We start from the raw sequence: 16,208 nt of genomic DNA, 5'->3' as shown, positions 1-16,208 counted from the left end.
GTGCCATCTGATGGGCCTGTCTCTGTCAGGAGAAAGCAGGAACACGAGGAGCTCCTGGCCCGGCTCAGCAAGACACTGTGTGCCGAGATCACACAGGAGGTGCTGCGCGACTGCATCGTGGAGACTGCCTCAACAGAGATCAGGTACTGGTGAGCCAAGGGGGATCAGAGGTCATAGAGAGTGTTCAGATAACTGTATATAGGCTGAACGCATGCCCCTTCGTGCCAGGCGTGCCCAAGAAGAGCAGGCAGAATGTGTGGCTCGCAGCTCACAAGACGTGTGTGAGGTACTGCTGGAGGAGACGCTGTGTGGTGAGCTCACCCTGCTGGCCCAAGACGTCCTGGAAGCAGAGCTTCTGAGTATACGCAGGTTCATCAAAAGGTAAGGGGCAGTGGTAAGGGGACCAGATATTTTGCCCACATGCTCGCCGACAACCGGGCTTCACCCTGTGCATGTGTTGCAGGTGGCGTGATGTGGTGGCCGTGCGCAGGCAGCTGAAGCGACCAGATGCGTGATTTTCCTGCTGCCCCTGGCTGTGTGGACCCCCGCTTCAGGCTGCAGGCCTTGGCCCCCAGTGCCCCCCCCTCACCCTGCCTGGACAGGCTGGCCCGGGGCGTGGTCAACCTGGGGCACGCTGGGGACCTCTCTGTTTCCTGCACCAGGTACATCTCTCTCACAGCATAATAATGCTGACCTAATATTCATAATAGAGGTGCACCGATCCCACTTTTTCAGTGCCAATATAATCCTGATACCTGAACATAAGGTATTGGCTGATTATGAGTATGATCCAGTACCAAAGCTCTTTTTTTTTTTTCCAAGCTAGTAAATACAAATGGAAAAGAAGTTTTAATTAGCCCACAAGAAACATACATAAGATACTGTTCCACCTCTTTTGTGCATCTTGTATTGAGCATTTTTGAGACATTTTGCAGTTGTTTGAATATCTTCACAAGTACACCTAAGTGGCATGCGTCACTTTTCACTGTGATAGCAGCACCTCGTGTATCAAGCTATAGCGAGTGCGCAAAACAGCCCAAGCTGGCTTCCAAATCCATCGCTTTTTTTCATATTACTTGCATTGCCTTAATTGAGTGCACTATTAGTGGGATTTTCCACTGAATGTTACTTTGTTTTTACAAAGATCGCAAATCGCTGTGCTACTGGTTGTTTCAAGCATAAAATTCTTCCAGGTTTTAGACATGTTAGTTTGCTTCGCAAGCATGCAAGTTGCATTTGCTACCATCACCTGATCCTTCCACTACAAAGGACATGCACATGACGTCATAGCAGGGGAAGTCACTGCACTCACACACACTGAGTGTCAAAAAACCGAGGAAGCGTTAACGTTCAGCTTGAATGCCACAAAAAATAAAAAAGGGGGGAAAGCTGTTGTGCGATTTGATTGTACCACTCAGTATAAGAAGAAATAGACTGGCAATAACTAAATAATTATTGAACATGGATCGGTCACATGTGGCCGATGTCCGATCCGTCTGATTAGGTATCTTGAATATTGGATCGGGGCACCTCTGCTGAATTAGACAGTACTTCCCAAAATGACTTCCGTCCTGTCCGTTTATTTTGCTGGCCATTGATTTGCTGTAGTGTTAAGTGTACCGATGCTGACACTCTGCTGCCTTCTGCAGGTTGGCGAAGATGCGAAGGGAAACCGAGCATCAGATGAAGGTTCACTTGTTCTACCAGCAGCTCCTGAGGTATGGTGCTACTGTAGAGTAGCTGTTAGCCATCCATCACTCTCCATGTGCTCATCTACATCTCCATCCACTTCAGCGAATCTGTGTGGGGGCCACTGGACCTGCTCAGTCTGGTGGCAGCAAGCGTCTCGAACCCATCTGACACAATCTTCTGGAAGGCAGCCCTCTTGTTGCCAAGTGATCATGAAAGAGATGCCAGTGTTGCTAACCAGTAAGTGGGGGAACTGGGTGTCGTTCGGGGAGGGATTGGGTGTTAGTTGGGTTTAGAGGTCCTGGAGCTTACATTTGTGCCCCCCTCCCATCTCTGATGCAGGATTTTGACAGAATGGCTGGAGTCCAAATTCGGTAACTCGGAGAAGCAAGAACACAGGGAGATGGTCCCCAACGGACACATGCAAACCTTGAGCATCAGCAGCGGCCTGCGGAGCGTGGGGGAGCGCATGCACACAGTGCACGTGTGTGTGAAGGTGTGGCAGATAGGGGGGAACTTGCCGATGAATATCGACAGGCTTCATGCCCCTGTGTTGCATGTTCTGTCATTAATGTTAGTCTAGCATAGCTTAACATAGCCTAGCATAGTCTGGCACTATGTGATATTAGCAGGTCCTGTGGTAACACAGATGTTTGCGAAGGGTGCAAGTGCAGGAAGTGAGGCCATGTTTCTCACTGTGGGTCAGGTGGCCCGCGGGCCCCTCAGCGAGGAAGGCCAGTTGGCATTGGAGAAGCGGAAGGGGCTGATGGGCATGGGCGCCCTGCTGATGCTGCTGCCCTCGGCAGTCAGTCCCGGGGCTGATGAGGAAGACGGGGACATCTTCCTGTTATCCGCCCTGCTGCAACTCCGGCAGATCCAGCAGGCTAATGCCTGGCCACAGGCCCTTCCTCTGGTGGTGGTGGTCCCAGGGCAGGCTGGGCACAGGGCCAGCGATGAACGGCTAGAGGAAGGTGTGACACTAACCGTGTCTATGACAACAGGTGTCGCGTGGGATTCGCTTACTTTACTTATAGCATTTCTCTTGAGGCTATGTTTACGTATGCAGAGCTAATACAGTTGGTTTGTTCCTCCTGTCTGACCATCGGTTTCCTTTCCCTGTAAGACCTGATGCTTCAGACACTCATTGAGGAAGGTTTGATTTCAGAGTACATGTTCGTCCATATCCCCGAGACCACGAACGAACCCCAAGGATCCGAGCAGGTGAGTGTGCATGTTGTCGCTGACCTCGGTAAGATTGAACCATCCCATTGACCATCACCCCCGTCTCCCCGCAGATCCGCCATGCCGTCAGGTGGCTCGCTGCCCGCTCCACGGCACCAGCCCGGCTCGTCTCGCAGACGTTGGTGCAGGTTGTGGAGGCCGGGCTCTGCCGCGAGTTTGCTGGTAGGCTTCACCGTGATCGGAGGGACCGTGACATGGCGGGACTGCCCTCCCAGGGCCCTGCACCCGTCATCGGCCTCTACAACACTGTCCTGGCTTTCTTGGCTGGCCTTGTGTCGTCCCCGAGTCTGGCTGGCCTCTCCTGGCCCGTGGCAGAGTTCTCGGTGCCAGGGGGTGGTGACTGCCTACCACATCTGCTCTGGAACTCGGCTGAGCACCTGGAGTGGCTCCAGGGGGCAGTCCTGAGCCTGCGGCTGCCCGACTGGCCGCTGCCAGCCGTGGGGGGTATGTCCATGCCTCAGATTCGGAATTCGGACTTCTTGCTAAGTGGCTGCTTCTTAGTCTGTTTCCTTATATTTCTGCTGCTGCCACCGCTCCCCCCACCCAGCTCCTTGGAGCCAGCTGGTTGCCTCCATCTTCCAGTACGTATCTCAAATCCCATGGTCCCGCCACAGCCAGCCACTCCTTATGTCCCAGTTGGAGAACCTTTTGGAGAGGCTGCGTCAGGACTGTGTGGGCCGAGGTGGGGGGCCGGACAAGGAGCCCACTTTCTGGGAGGTGCCCTGGGACGAAATTGTCATGCTCTGTGTAGAGCACCAACTCCGGGACTGGAACCCTCCTGGGTGCCCCGTGAGTGAAGGTGAGGGGGGTGGGGTGGGTCTGACGTTTGGGGGGGCCTACTGGGGATGCCATGCAGGTGTGAACCTATCCCACCATCTTCAGATGTCATCAGTGACGACGGAGAAATCTCGGTGTATTTCCTGAGCGATGGGCTGCAGGGCTTCATACCGCCGTCCTGCTGGGTGGATGCCGTAAAGCAGACGCACAGGGACAAGCAGCAGGGGAAGGCAGGGTAAGAGCCAGCCAGCCATGTAAATCTAACACATTCCAGATAGACTGTTAACAGTGACCTGCAGATTTAATGAATATTATTTACTATTAAATGGAAGAAGAGGGAAAGCCATCAGCTTCCAGTCTTGCTCATATCCCCAAGAGTGGTGTACAATACTGGCTTCTTATCCAAAGTCTCTGCCATTGCAGGTGTCACCAGAGCATGTGGCCTCATCCTCGACTGGCCAGGCCACGTCTTCAACAGAAGCTGTTTCACAGCATGGTTGAGGACCCTGAGTCCGGATCCGGTGTTGCCCCTGTTTTGGATGCTGCCTCCAGCCCCCAGGACCTCCTGGCTCGCATTGAGGAGGAGAAAGAACAGAGCCGCAGGTCTGACAGAGAACAGACATGCTACACACGTGTACTCTCTCATGTGAGTTGTGGCATAAACATTGAGCCATTTCCTGTTTGACTTGGATCTGCAGGTTCGAGGACCAGCTGCGTACCTGGCTTGACGTCGAGTCCCTGGGCCCTTCCTCTTCCTCCTCACCACTTTTCTTGCCTTCTTCGTTACTGTCTGTACCGGAGATCGTAGTGCCCTCCCCAAAGATGGCTGCCCCACCTGCACTTGCCCTGGTATTGACCCTGTGCCTACACAGTTGCTCACATTTTATGACCCCAAGTACCCTGTGCTCATCAGTTGAGACTGTTTCTGTGCCCATTTTTGTAGCAGAAGGAGCGCAGTGTCCGCAGTGACCAGGCCAGGGGAGCTGCCAGTTTGTATATTTCCGCAGATGTGACACAGGCGCGGATATAATCTCCCAGGCCGAAGGACGCCGAAATCTACCGCGCTGTAAGAACTCTGTTTCGACTTTTGAAGGCCGTATTTTTGGGCTTTTTACACAATGAATCCGTCTGGGCTTTTCGGCAGAACACAAGGCGGAGCGTTTCAGTCTCCGCGCGCCCCGACCTCGGGGCTCTTTTCCTTCGGCCAGCAGAACGCCCCTTTCGTGCAGCCGCCTGCCCTCGGCCAGGGCACCGGCCAGACCTCGCTCTTCAGTACATCGTCTGCCTTCGGCCAGACCGGATCCCTTTTCGGGCAGCCTGGCGGGACGGCGTCTGGACAGGCCCCGACCTTCGGCATGCCCGGTTCTGGGAGTCAGACCCCGTCGTTTGTACAGAGCGACACCAGGTTCGGCCCGCCGCCCTCCTTCGGGCAGCCGGCCGGGGTCGGTCAGAGCTCTGTCTTTAACCAGAACTCGGCTTTTCCCCAGACCTCTGCCTTCGGACAGACCGGCGGATTTGCTCAGCACACACCCGGCTTCGGCGGCTCTAACGCTATCTCCGCCTCCTCTGTTCCCCCCTCCTCGGGGTCTAGTCAACCACTGAGATTCGGACAGTTGTCCACAGGGTCTTCTTCGGTATTCTCCCCTGGAAGCGTTCAGGGCCGCGGATTTAGCACCTCAGAGTTCAGCTTCAAGCCGTCAGACGCAGCTGTGTTCAAACCTATTTATAGCGCCAGTCCTGAACCGGCTGTGTCCCAGGCTGTGTCCGAGTCTTTTGGTTCCAGCCCATCCAGCACCACCGCTACCAGTATGGACAGCAGTGGGCCTGCTCCTGCTGCCTCTGAGTTCCTTTCTGGAGCATTAGGTTTTAGCTTCTCACAGCCCATCGCAGTGTCCAGCAGCATCCTCCCCACCAAAGATGCACATCCCAGCACCACCCAGGAGTTCAGCTTCTCGAAACCAGCAGCACCCTCCGTTGGTGCTGGCAGTGGCCTGGGTGGGGGGACCTCCCAGGCCGCCTCTGTCTCCAGGTACTCTGCCTCTAGCCTCCATGAGCCCCGGCCACTGTTTGGTGCTGTCAGCTTTGGTCCGCTAAAACCCAAGACTGACGCTGGGGTTGTGTCTGGTGAGGTCCGTGGGGGGGGGCGGTGAGGGGGAGAATGCAGGGGAGGCAGCGGCTAAGGGTACCAAGCGGAAGGAGGAGATGGTGGAGCATTTATCAGAGGAGCCCCAAGTTGGTGCTGACTCCGCCTCCAGGCACCCTCCCAAGAGGCCCCTGGTCCGGGGCCGGGGGCCTGTCAGCAGCATCTTTCGCAGTGCCTTGACCAGCATCCTGAAGACACCGGCCCTACAGACCCGGCGAGAGCCGAAGAGGAGTGAGGAGCCACAGCCAGACTGGGGGGAGGCGGAGCACCAGGGTTCGATGGCACCGACCACCAGCCACTCACCCTCAACGCCGCCAAGGTCACAGGCCCCAACCCGGGAGGTCCTTGAGAGGGCGGAGGAGTTGGGTGAGTACTCCCAGGAAGAAGCACATTGGGTTCGAAGCCAAGTATAGTCTGAAAAACTGAACTCTGTGACACTTGCCACAGATCCCGAAACTGAGGCAGCATCAACAGTGAGACGTGCCCGCCGCCTGGACAGCACAGACAGCCTGGGGGGGATGTCACCCTCCGAAGCCATGGTGCTCCAATGCAAGAACATTCCAGCCAGTCTTAACAGCAAGGACATCCTGGGGGAACATTTCCGCCAGTTCGGACGTGTGCAGCGGATCTTCTGCAGGCCCCAGAAGAACCTGGCCATAGTGCACTTCCACGACCATGTGAGCAATGGCTTTGCACACCTTTGGGGGGGGGGCTTGGTCGCTGTACTCATTAGGCTGTGCTCTCGTCCATGATCTCCCGGGCTTTCCTCACTGACTTTTGGTATCTTTCAGGCTTCTGCTGCCAAAGCCAAGAAGAAGGGCAAACTGCTGCGCAGGCATGAGCTCACCATCTTCTGGCAGAGGAAGAAGCAGAGTGAGTGACTATTACGGTGCTCTCTATCTGTGCATCGAGCCAAGGCCAGGGCGGGGTCTTTGTGACTCGTTGCAGCCTTTCATTCCCATGTCAGCTGTTTCGATGAACTGGTTCTGTGTGTCTCTTAGGTCCAGGAGAGAAGGGCCAAAGGCCTCCAGATGACCCTGATCCTCAGAGCCAGGCAGGAGGCTTTGAGTCAGCCCCTGTCTGCAAAGCCCTCTCCAAATCCACCTCCGGCTGGTCCTCCAGCTCATCCCTATCCAGAGGGTAATCTTGTCTTTAAATCATTCTCTTACCGTAAGAGTAAATAACTCAATTTTACAATAAGATGGCCGGGTCTTTATTAAATTAAGTTAGGGAAGAAAATCACCTTTTTGAAACCCAATGCAAGTTCTTTAAAAAAAAAAAAAAAAATCTGGATCACTCTGGTTTTTTATTATGTATACATTTTGTTAGTTTTTTTTCCAAGCAGCTTGAGTTATGTTAGGTCATCTGGTAATGAAACTCTTTACCTCAGGCTCGGATTCGTGACATTAAAGTCAAACTGAGTTCTTTGGCTGCTATGCCCCCTACTGGCCAGGTGTTCAAAGGAGCCCAGGTTTTGCCAGCTTTTAGAAGCTCTTCAGCCTTTGGTCTGTCCCTCTCAGGTCACCAGCCAAGAAACCCCTGGCGACAAAGGCCCTGCAGTTTGAGAGTGAGCCGCAGATGGAGCCCAGCCCAGACGGCCTCGAATCCGAACATCTAGCCAGCAGCCTCCCCTCTCCCCTCTTCCACCTGATTGGCCAGGTAGCTGAAACCGCAGAGGAGAAGTATCGTCTGCTAGAGCAGCGGGACAAGATCCTGCGACAGGGTAGGTCCCCCTAGGGTCACGTTGCTGAGCCACCCCCCCCTCCCACCCCAAAGTGAATCGCCAGCTGACACGGTCTCCTCTGGCACAGCTCGGCCCAAGAGGACCGACCTGGATCTGTCCAAGGTGTTTGTGGGTACGTGTCCTGACATGTGTCCGGAGAAGGAGCGTTACATGAGGGAGACCCGGAACCAACTGAGCTCTTTTGAGGTCATCCCCAACACGGAGAAGGTATCACCACCCCTGCCCCTCTTTCCTAATGCTTCCCCCTCCCCGCCATGAATTGACAGACCACAGGCTGCAAATCACCCTCTGCACCCCACGCAGGTGGACCACACTGCTGCCATTAAGGAGTACAGCAGGTCCTCTGCTGACCAGGAGGAGCCCCTCCCCCATGAACTGCGGCCCCTTACTGTGCTGAACATGACCATGAACTACCTGGTTACCCAGGTCATGGACCAGGGTGAGGACAACTACCGTGACTGGTATGACTTTGTGTGGAACCGCACACGAGGTATCCGGAAGGTGAGCAACATTAGTCCGTGTCTCATTATTCCTGTGCCCTGCGGGCCTCGCCCTGATCCTTTTTCTGGGCCATCTGCAGGATATCACTCAGCAGCACCTGTGCGACCCGCTTACGGTGTCCCTTATTGAAAAGTGCGCCCGCTTCCACATCCACTGCGCACACCACCTGTGCCAGGAGCCCATGATGTCCTTTGATGCTAAGATCAACAATGAAAACCTGACCAAATGCCTGCAGAGCCTCAAGGAGATGTACCAGGACCTGGCCAGCAAGAACATCTACTGCCCTCATGAGGCAGAGTTTCGGCAGTACAGCGTGCTCCTGAAGCTCAATGATGGAGACATCCTCCGGTGGGTGGCTGGCCGGCAGTCGGTGTCCCGTGTCACCGTGGCACCTCTCCAGCTGACATTTCATTCCCTCCCTACCTGCAGGGAGGTGCAGCAATTCCGGGCGGAGCTCCGAAACTCTCCGGAGGTGAAGTTTGCCGTCCAGGCCTTTGCCGCTGTCAACAGCAACAACTTCGTGAGGTTCTTCAAGCTGGTCAAGGTGGCCTCGTATCTGGCTGGTTGCATCTTGCACCGCTACTTCGACCAGGTGGGGGAGCCGTTGCTCCGCTCCCTACATCCTCATCAGCCCCAATACCTCACTTACCTGGACCGCTCTGGTGCCCCCTACAGGTGCGCCGTGAGGCTCTGCGGGCCCTGAATGTGGCCTACAGCTCCCGTGGTTCCACCACATTCCCGGTCGAAGACCTGGTCCGGATGCTCATGTTCCAGAATGCCGGCGAGGCTTCGGACCTCGCGCTGCAGTATGGGCTCGCGGTCGATGCAGGGTAAGGCTGGGCTGTGCTTCGTTGTCCCTTTTGTGTTGGGGGCAGGGTGGCTTATCTCTGATGGGGGTGCTAATCTATGATGGGTGGTATATTTTATTGAAGCTCTGCCCTCCCCCTAGCATGGTGGAGCTAAGCCGGACAGCGTACCAGGAGCCTGAGATCCAGCCACGTCCAAAGCGCTCTGTGGCCATCGCAAGGAAGCGGGAGGTGCTGGTGGGCCAAGTGGTCAACGGCGCGCCACTGCCCAACCCACCCCAACACACACCCGTCAACAGCTTTGACAGCCGCAACAAGTACCGTGGGGATGGGCAGCCAGCGGAGGCAGGCAGTGTGCCCAGGGCTGGTGCGTCTGCACTCCACCTTCCGCTAACTGTTACGCTTCGTCCACCTTCTGGCCTCTGATTGTAATTTTGTCATTTTTCCTGCCCACGCTGTAGCAGCCTCCCCTCAGAGGCCCCCCATTGAGCTGGATGCGCGGGCCCTCCAGCACCGATCCAAGATGCCGAGCGACCCAGCGGAGTCAGCTGGCCTCCCTGGTAGAGAGGAGAGTGGAGCACTTGGGGCATCTCCGTCGGAGGCACCACCAGTCGCCCCACCTACGCCTCCCCCACCGGAGCCCGTTTACACAGAGCAGGTGATAGATTGCTCATTGCTGCGTGTCAACCCAGTAGCAGTGTGTTGGTATTGCCATAGTAATGACAAATAACCCCCCCCCCCCCCCTTGCAGGACATCGCCACGGAGGTAGAGGCCATGCTGGAGGAGGTAGTGCAGGCCGAGGTGGCTGACGTGGCTGCCACCGAAGCCGAGTACATCTCTGCTGCACTCAGGTAGGAGCGTGAGCCAGATAGGGAGCAGTGGCCTCTAGAGGGTTGTCACACTCAACCAACACCAGTTTGGTGATGTGGATGGGTTGTTGCAGCATGTGCAACGGCCAGGTGGAGGCAGTGCTGAGTGAGGTGGTGGAGCAGATGCTGCGGGAGGTTTCTGCTGCCGAGATCCAGGCAGAGAGGGAGCATATCGCTGAGGAGAAGCGCAGGATGGAGGAAGCCAGGTAGGCCTCACCTGTCTGGGCTGGGGAGGAGGGGTGGGTGCATTTTGAGGGGATGTGCCATCTGATGGGCCTGTCTCTGTCAGGAGAAAGCAGGAACACGAGGAGCTCCTGGCCCGGCTCAGCAAGACACTGTGTGCCGAGATCACACAGGAGGTGCTGCGCGACTGCATCGTGGAGACTGCCTCAACAGAGATCAGGTACTGGTGAGCCAAGGGGGATCAGAGGTCATAGAGAGTGTTCAGATAACTGTATATAGGCTGAACGCATGCCCCTTCGTGCCAGGCGTGCCCAAGAAGAGCAGGCAGAATGTGTGGCTCGCAGCTCACAAGACGTGTGTGAGGTACTGCTGGAGGAGACGCTGTGTGGTGAGCTCACCCTGCTGGCCCAAGACGTCCTGGAAGCAGAGCTTCTGAGTATACGCAGGTTCATCAAAAGGTAAGGGGCAGTGGTAAGGGGACCAGATATTTTGCCCACATGCTCGCCGACAACCGGGCTTCACCCTGTGCATGTGTTGCAGGTGGCGTGATGTGGTGGCCGTGCGCAGGCAGCTGAAGCGACAGATGCGTGATTTTCCTGCTGCCCCTGGCTGTGTGGACCCCCGCTTCAGGCTGCAGGCCTTGGCCCCCAGTGCCCCCCCCTCACCCTGCCTGGACAGGCTGGCCCGGGGCGTGGTCAACCTGGGGCACGCTGGGGACCTCTCTGTTTCCTGCACCAGGTACATCTCTCTCACAGCATAATAATGCTGACCTAATATTCATAATAGAGGTGCACCGATCCCACTTTTTCAGTGCCAATATAATCCTGATACCTGAACATAAGGTATTGGCTGATTATGAGTATGATCCAGTACCAAAGCTCTTTTTTTTTTTTTCCAAGCTAGTAAATACAAATGGAAAAGAAGTTTTAATTAGCCCACAAGAAACATACATAAGATACTGTTCCACCTCTTTTGTGCATCTTGTATTGAGCATTTTTGAGACATTTTGCAGTTGTTTGAATATCTTCACAAGTACACCCAAGTGGCATGCGTCACTTTTCACTGTGATAGCAGCACCTCGTGTATCAAGCTATAGCGAGTGCGCAAAACAGCCCAAGCTGGCTTCCAAATCCATCGCTTTTTTTCATATTACTTGCATTGCCTTAATTGAGTGCACTATTAGTGGGATTTTCCACTGAATGTTACTTTGTTTTTACAAAGATCGCAAATCGCTGTGCTACTGGTTGTTTCAAGCATAAAATTCTTCCAGGTTTTAGACATGTTAGTTTGCTTCGCAAGCATGCAAGTTGCATTTGCTACCATCACCTGATCCTTCCACTACAAAGGACATGCACATGACGTCATAGCAGGGGAAGTCACTGCACTCACACACACTGAGTGTCAAAAAACCGAGGAAGCGTTAACGTTCAGCTTGAATGCCACAAAAAATAAAAAAGGGGGGAAAGCTGTTGTGCGATTTGATTGTACCACTCAGTATAAGAAGAAATAGACTGGCAATAACTAAATAATTATTGAACATGGATCGGTCACATGTGGCCGATGTCCGATCCGTCTGATTAGGTATCTTGAATATTGGATCGGGGCACCTCTGCTGAATTAGACAGTACTTCCCAAAATGACTTCCGTCCTGTCCGTTTATTTTGCTGGCCATTGATTTGCTGTAGTGTTAAGTGTACCGATGCTGACACTCTGCTGCCTTCTGCAGGTTGGCGAAGATGCGAAGGGAAACCGAGCATCAGATGAAGGTTCACTTGTTCTACCAGCAGCTCCTGAGGTATGGTGCTACTGTAGAGTAGCTGTTAGCCATCCATCACTCTCCATGTGCTCATCTACATCTCCATCCACTTCAGCGAATCTGTGTGGGGGCCACTGGACCTGCTCAGTCTGGTGGCAGCAAGCGTCTCGAACCCATCTGACACAATCTTCTGGAAGGCAGCCCTCTTGTTGCCAAGTGATCATGAAAGAGATGCCAGTGTTGCTAACCAGTAAGTGGGGGAACTGGGTGTCGTTCGGGGAGGGATTGGGTGTTAGTTGGGTTTAGAGGTCCTGGAGCTTACATTTGTGCCCCCCTCCCATCTCTGATGCAGGATTTTGACAGAATGGCTGGAGTCCAAATTCGGTAACTCGGAGAAGCAAGAACACAGGGAGATGGTCCCCAACGGACACATGCAAACCTTGAGCATCAGCAGCGGCCTGCGGAGCGTGGGGGAGCGCATGCACACAGTGCACGTGTGTGTGAAGGTGTGGCAGATAGGGGGGAACTTGCCGATGAATATCGACAGGCTTCATGCCCCTGTGTTGCATGTTCTGTCATTAATGTTAGTCTAGCATAGCTTAACATAGCCTAGCATAGTCTGGCACTATGTGATATTAGCAGGTCCTGTGGTAACACAGATGTTTGCGAAGGGTGCAAGTGCAGGAAGTGAGGCCATGTTTCTCACTGTGGGTCAGGTGGCCCGCGGGCCCCTCAGCGAGGAAGGCCAGTTGGCATTGGAGAAGCGGAAGGGGCTGATGGGCATGGGCGCCCTGCTGATGCTGCTGCCCTCGGCAGTCAGTCCCGGGGCTGATGAGGAAGACGGGGACATCTTCCTGTTATCCGCCCTGCTGCAGCTCCGGCAGATCCAGCAGGCTAATGCCTGGCCACAGGCCCTTCCTCTGGTGGTGGTGGTCCCAGGGCAGGCTGGGCACAGGGCCAGCGATGAACGGCTAGAGGAAGGTGTGACACTAACCGTGTCTATGACAACAGGTGTCGCGTGGGATTCGCTTACTTTACTTATAGCATTTCTCTTGAGGCTATGTTTACGTATGCAGAGCTAATACAGTTGGTTTGTTCCTCCTGTCTGACCATCGGTTTCCTTTCCCTGTAAGACCTGATGCTTCAGACACTCATTGAGGAAGGTTTGATTTCAGAGTACATGTTCGTCCATATCCCCGAGACCACGAACGAACCCCAAGGATCCGAGCAGGTGAGTGTGCATGTTGTCGCTGGCCTCGGTAAGATTGAACCATCCCATTGACCATCACCCCCGTCTCCCCGCAGATCCGCCATGCCGTCAGGTGGCTCGCTGCCCGCTCCACGGCACCAGCCCGGCTCGTCTCGCAGACGTTGGTGCAGGTTGTGGAGGCCGGGCTCTGCCGCGAGTTTGCTGGTAGGCTTCACCGTGATCGGAGGGACCGTGACATGGCGGGACTGCCCTCCCAGGGCCCTGCACCCGTCATCGGCCTCTACAACACTGTCCTGGCTTTCTTGGCTGGCCTTGTGTCGTCCCCGAGTCTGGCTGGCCTCTCCTGGCCCGTGGCAGAGTTCTCGGTGCCAGGGGGTGGTGACTGCCTACCACATCTGCTCTGGAACTCGGCTGAGCACCTGGAGTGGCTCCAGGGGGCAGTCCTGAGCCTGCGGCTGCCCGACTGGCCGCTGCCAGCCGTGGGGGGTATGTCCATGCCTCAGATTCGGAATTCGGACTTCTTGCTAAGTGGCTGCTTCTTAGTCTGTTTCCTTATATTTCTGCTGCTGCCACCGCTCCCCCCACCCAGCTCCTTGGAGCCAGCTGGTTGCCTCCATCTTCCAGTACGTATCTCAAATCCCATGGTCCCGCCACAGCCAGCCACTCCTTATGTCCCAGTTGGAGAACCTTTTGGAGAGGCTGCGTCAGGACTGTGTGGGCCGAGGTGGGGGGCCGGACAAGGAGCCCACTTTCTGGGAGGTGCCCTGGGACGAAATTGTCATGCTCTGTGTAGAGCACCAACTCCGGGACTGGAACCCTCCTGGGTGCCCCGTGAGTGAAGGTGAGGGGGGTGGGGTGGGTCTGACGTTTGGGGGGGCCTACTGGGGATGCCATGCAGGTGTGAACCTATCCCACCATCTTCAGATGTCATCAGTGACGACGGAGAAATCTCGGTGTATTTCCTGAGCGATGGGCTGCAGGGCTTCATACCGCCGTCCTGCTGGGTGGATGCCGTAAAGCAGACGCACAGGGACAAGCAGCAGGGGAAGGCAGGGTAAGAGCCAGCCAGCCATGTAAATCTAACACATTCCAGATAGACTGTTAACAGTGACCTGCAGATTTAATGAATATTATTTACTATTAAATGGAAGAAGAGGGAAAGCCATCAGCTTCCAGTCTTGCTCATATCCCCAAGAGTGGTGTACAATACTGGCTTCTTATCCAAAGTCTCTGCCATTGCAGGTGTCACCAGAGCATGTGGCCTCATCCTCGACTGGCCAGGCCACGTCTTCAACAGAAGCTGTTTCACAGCATGGTTGAGGACCCTGAGTCCGGATCCGGTGTTGCCCCTGTTTTGGATGCTGCCTCCAGCCCCCAGGACCTCCTGGCTCGCATTGAGGAGGAGAAAGAACAGAGCCGCAGGTCTGACAGAGAACAGACATGCTACACACGTGTACTCTCTCATGTGAGTTGTGGCATAAACATTGAGCCATTTCCTGTTTGACTTGGATCTGCAGGTTCGAGGACCAGCTGCGTACCTGGCTTGACGTCGAGTCCCTGGGCCCTTCCTCTTCCTCCTCACCACTTTTCTTGCCTTCTTCGTTACTGTCTGTACCGGAGATCGTAGTGCCCTCCCCAAAGATGGCTGCCCCACCTGCACTTGCCCTGGTATTGACCCTGTGCTACACAGTTGCTCACATTTTAAGACCCCAAGTACCCTGTGCTCATCAGTTGAGACTGTTTCTGTGCCCATTTTTGTAGCAGAAGGAGCGCAGTGTCCGCAGTGACCAGGCCAGGGGAGCTGCCAGTTCTATGGCGAGGCGTCTACAGGAGCTGGAGCAGCTGATCTCTGCAAGCCGGGAGGAGGAGCTCGCATGTGAGCTGAAGCTAAGCTGCCTTCTGGACATTGTTGATGACTGAGTGTCATGTGACCCACCTGATGTCTGCCGTTGACTGCCACAAGTTGTCTCTTATGCCTGATTTCTGCAGTATATTTAGTTGTGTGGTACTTGTGCATATATTGCTTTGAAGAGTATGATGTACAGTAATTTACACAACATTGGGAGTGTTGTAACTGGGGGAAAAACATGTCATAGGAAATGGACAGTTTTTTAGGGTTTTTTTTTTTGTGCAAATTTTAAATATTAAAATGTTATTGTATTTAGAAACCCATGGCTATTTCTTTGTTTTTTTTCCATCATGAAACTTTGTTTATTGTACTTTTAAATTGAATCACAATTTGCTGCAGAATCTTTAAAACCTGTGACGTTATTTGCCCATATTAGACACTCATACGTGGGGTTGTTACTGCTGTTTCTTTAACCTTGTGTATTGTTGGTCAAAATTAACAATTTAGGTAATATCTGCATTGTACACCATTGCAAAAGTATGTCTTTTTTTAGATTCTTAAAGAAATGTCATGCAGCTCAATTATATATTCATGTAATTGAACTGAAGATCACAGCAGTTCACTAAGCAGTCTGCCACTGAGTTCCTTTTATAAACTGGCTGGCTGGTTTTTAAGAAAATATGCCCGTGGATGCCCTACAGGTGGCAGCAGGGAGCCATCTGCATATGTACAGACAGTCTGCTGGTTAAGAATATTCGACTGACTTGATGTAGCTAAGATATTTTGCATTTAAAAGCAGATGGCCATAGATCCTATCATACTAATTTAGTTTAAAACTATTTTTAATATCAAACATATGCATTACTTTATGATGCTCATGAAAACATCACCCTGCTTTATTCTTTCGTGGGCTTGAGGTACAGTACTGTATGCAGTTATTTTTAATATTACTGTACTATAATGTTCTGTAGTATTACTCTTCTCACACCAATAAATTTGACTTTAAGACTGACTTAGGATGGATCTTCTATTCTGGGGACTTCCTGTATTCTGTATGATGTTCATTATGAACTGCTTCCTCTGATAGTTTTCTGCTTGTTGAAATAATGTCTACCTGCCCCTGCGCTCACTGTCATGTAATTCTGTTATGCACTTTTAAATGCAGGGAGCAGATAATCCCTCCCCCCCCCTGCTGACTGTTCCAAATCATGGGTGCATGTTACAAGTGCGGAACATATTTTAACTTAGTACTAACTTAGCATCATATTTGATCTGATTCGACTGAATATTCCAGGTTTCCATCTCTCATGCATCTGGTGTGAGGTGTTTTCAGACTCTCAGGCTGGCGCAAAGAAATCTTACGGCAAGTCTATTTTACACTAGTATAAACGTAAAATCAGCGACACCAAAGGCGTTAGAGTAGTTTGCAAAACCTACA

At 53.5% G+C, this 16,208-nt stretch overlaps 1 protein-coding gene across 1 annotated transcript in view; it reads left to right on the top strand.

Moving 5' to 3' along the window:
* Positions 1-15,695, top strand: part of LOC125738669 (germinal-center associated nuclear protein-like) — a 39,791-nt gene extending 24,096 nt beyond the window's left edge. The window contains exons 23-24 of the mRNA XM_049007862.1: positions 4,407-4,557; positions 14,683-15,695. Coding sequence (XP_048863819.1) covers positions 4,407-4,557; positions 14,683-14,841 — 310 coding nt within the window. The 3' untranslated portion in view covers positions 14,842-15,695. The remainder of the gene's footprint in view (positions 1-4,406; positions 4,558-14,682) is intronic.
* Positions 15,696-16,208: the final 513 nt, after the last annotated feature.

The sequence above is a fragment of the Brienomyrus brachyistius genome, chromosome 3 (genome assembly GCF_023856365.1).
Source record: "Brienomyrus brachyistius isolate T26 chromosome 3, BBRACH_0.4, whole genome shotgun sequence".
In the NCBI taxonomy this organism is placed as follows: domain Eukaryota; kingdom Metazoa; phylum Chordata; class Actinopteri; order Osteoglossiformes; family Mormyridae; genus Brienomyrus; species Brienomyrus brachyistius.
This window is presented reverse-complemented; position numbering and strand designations above follow the sequence as displayed.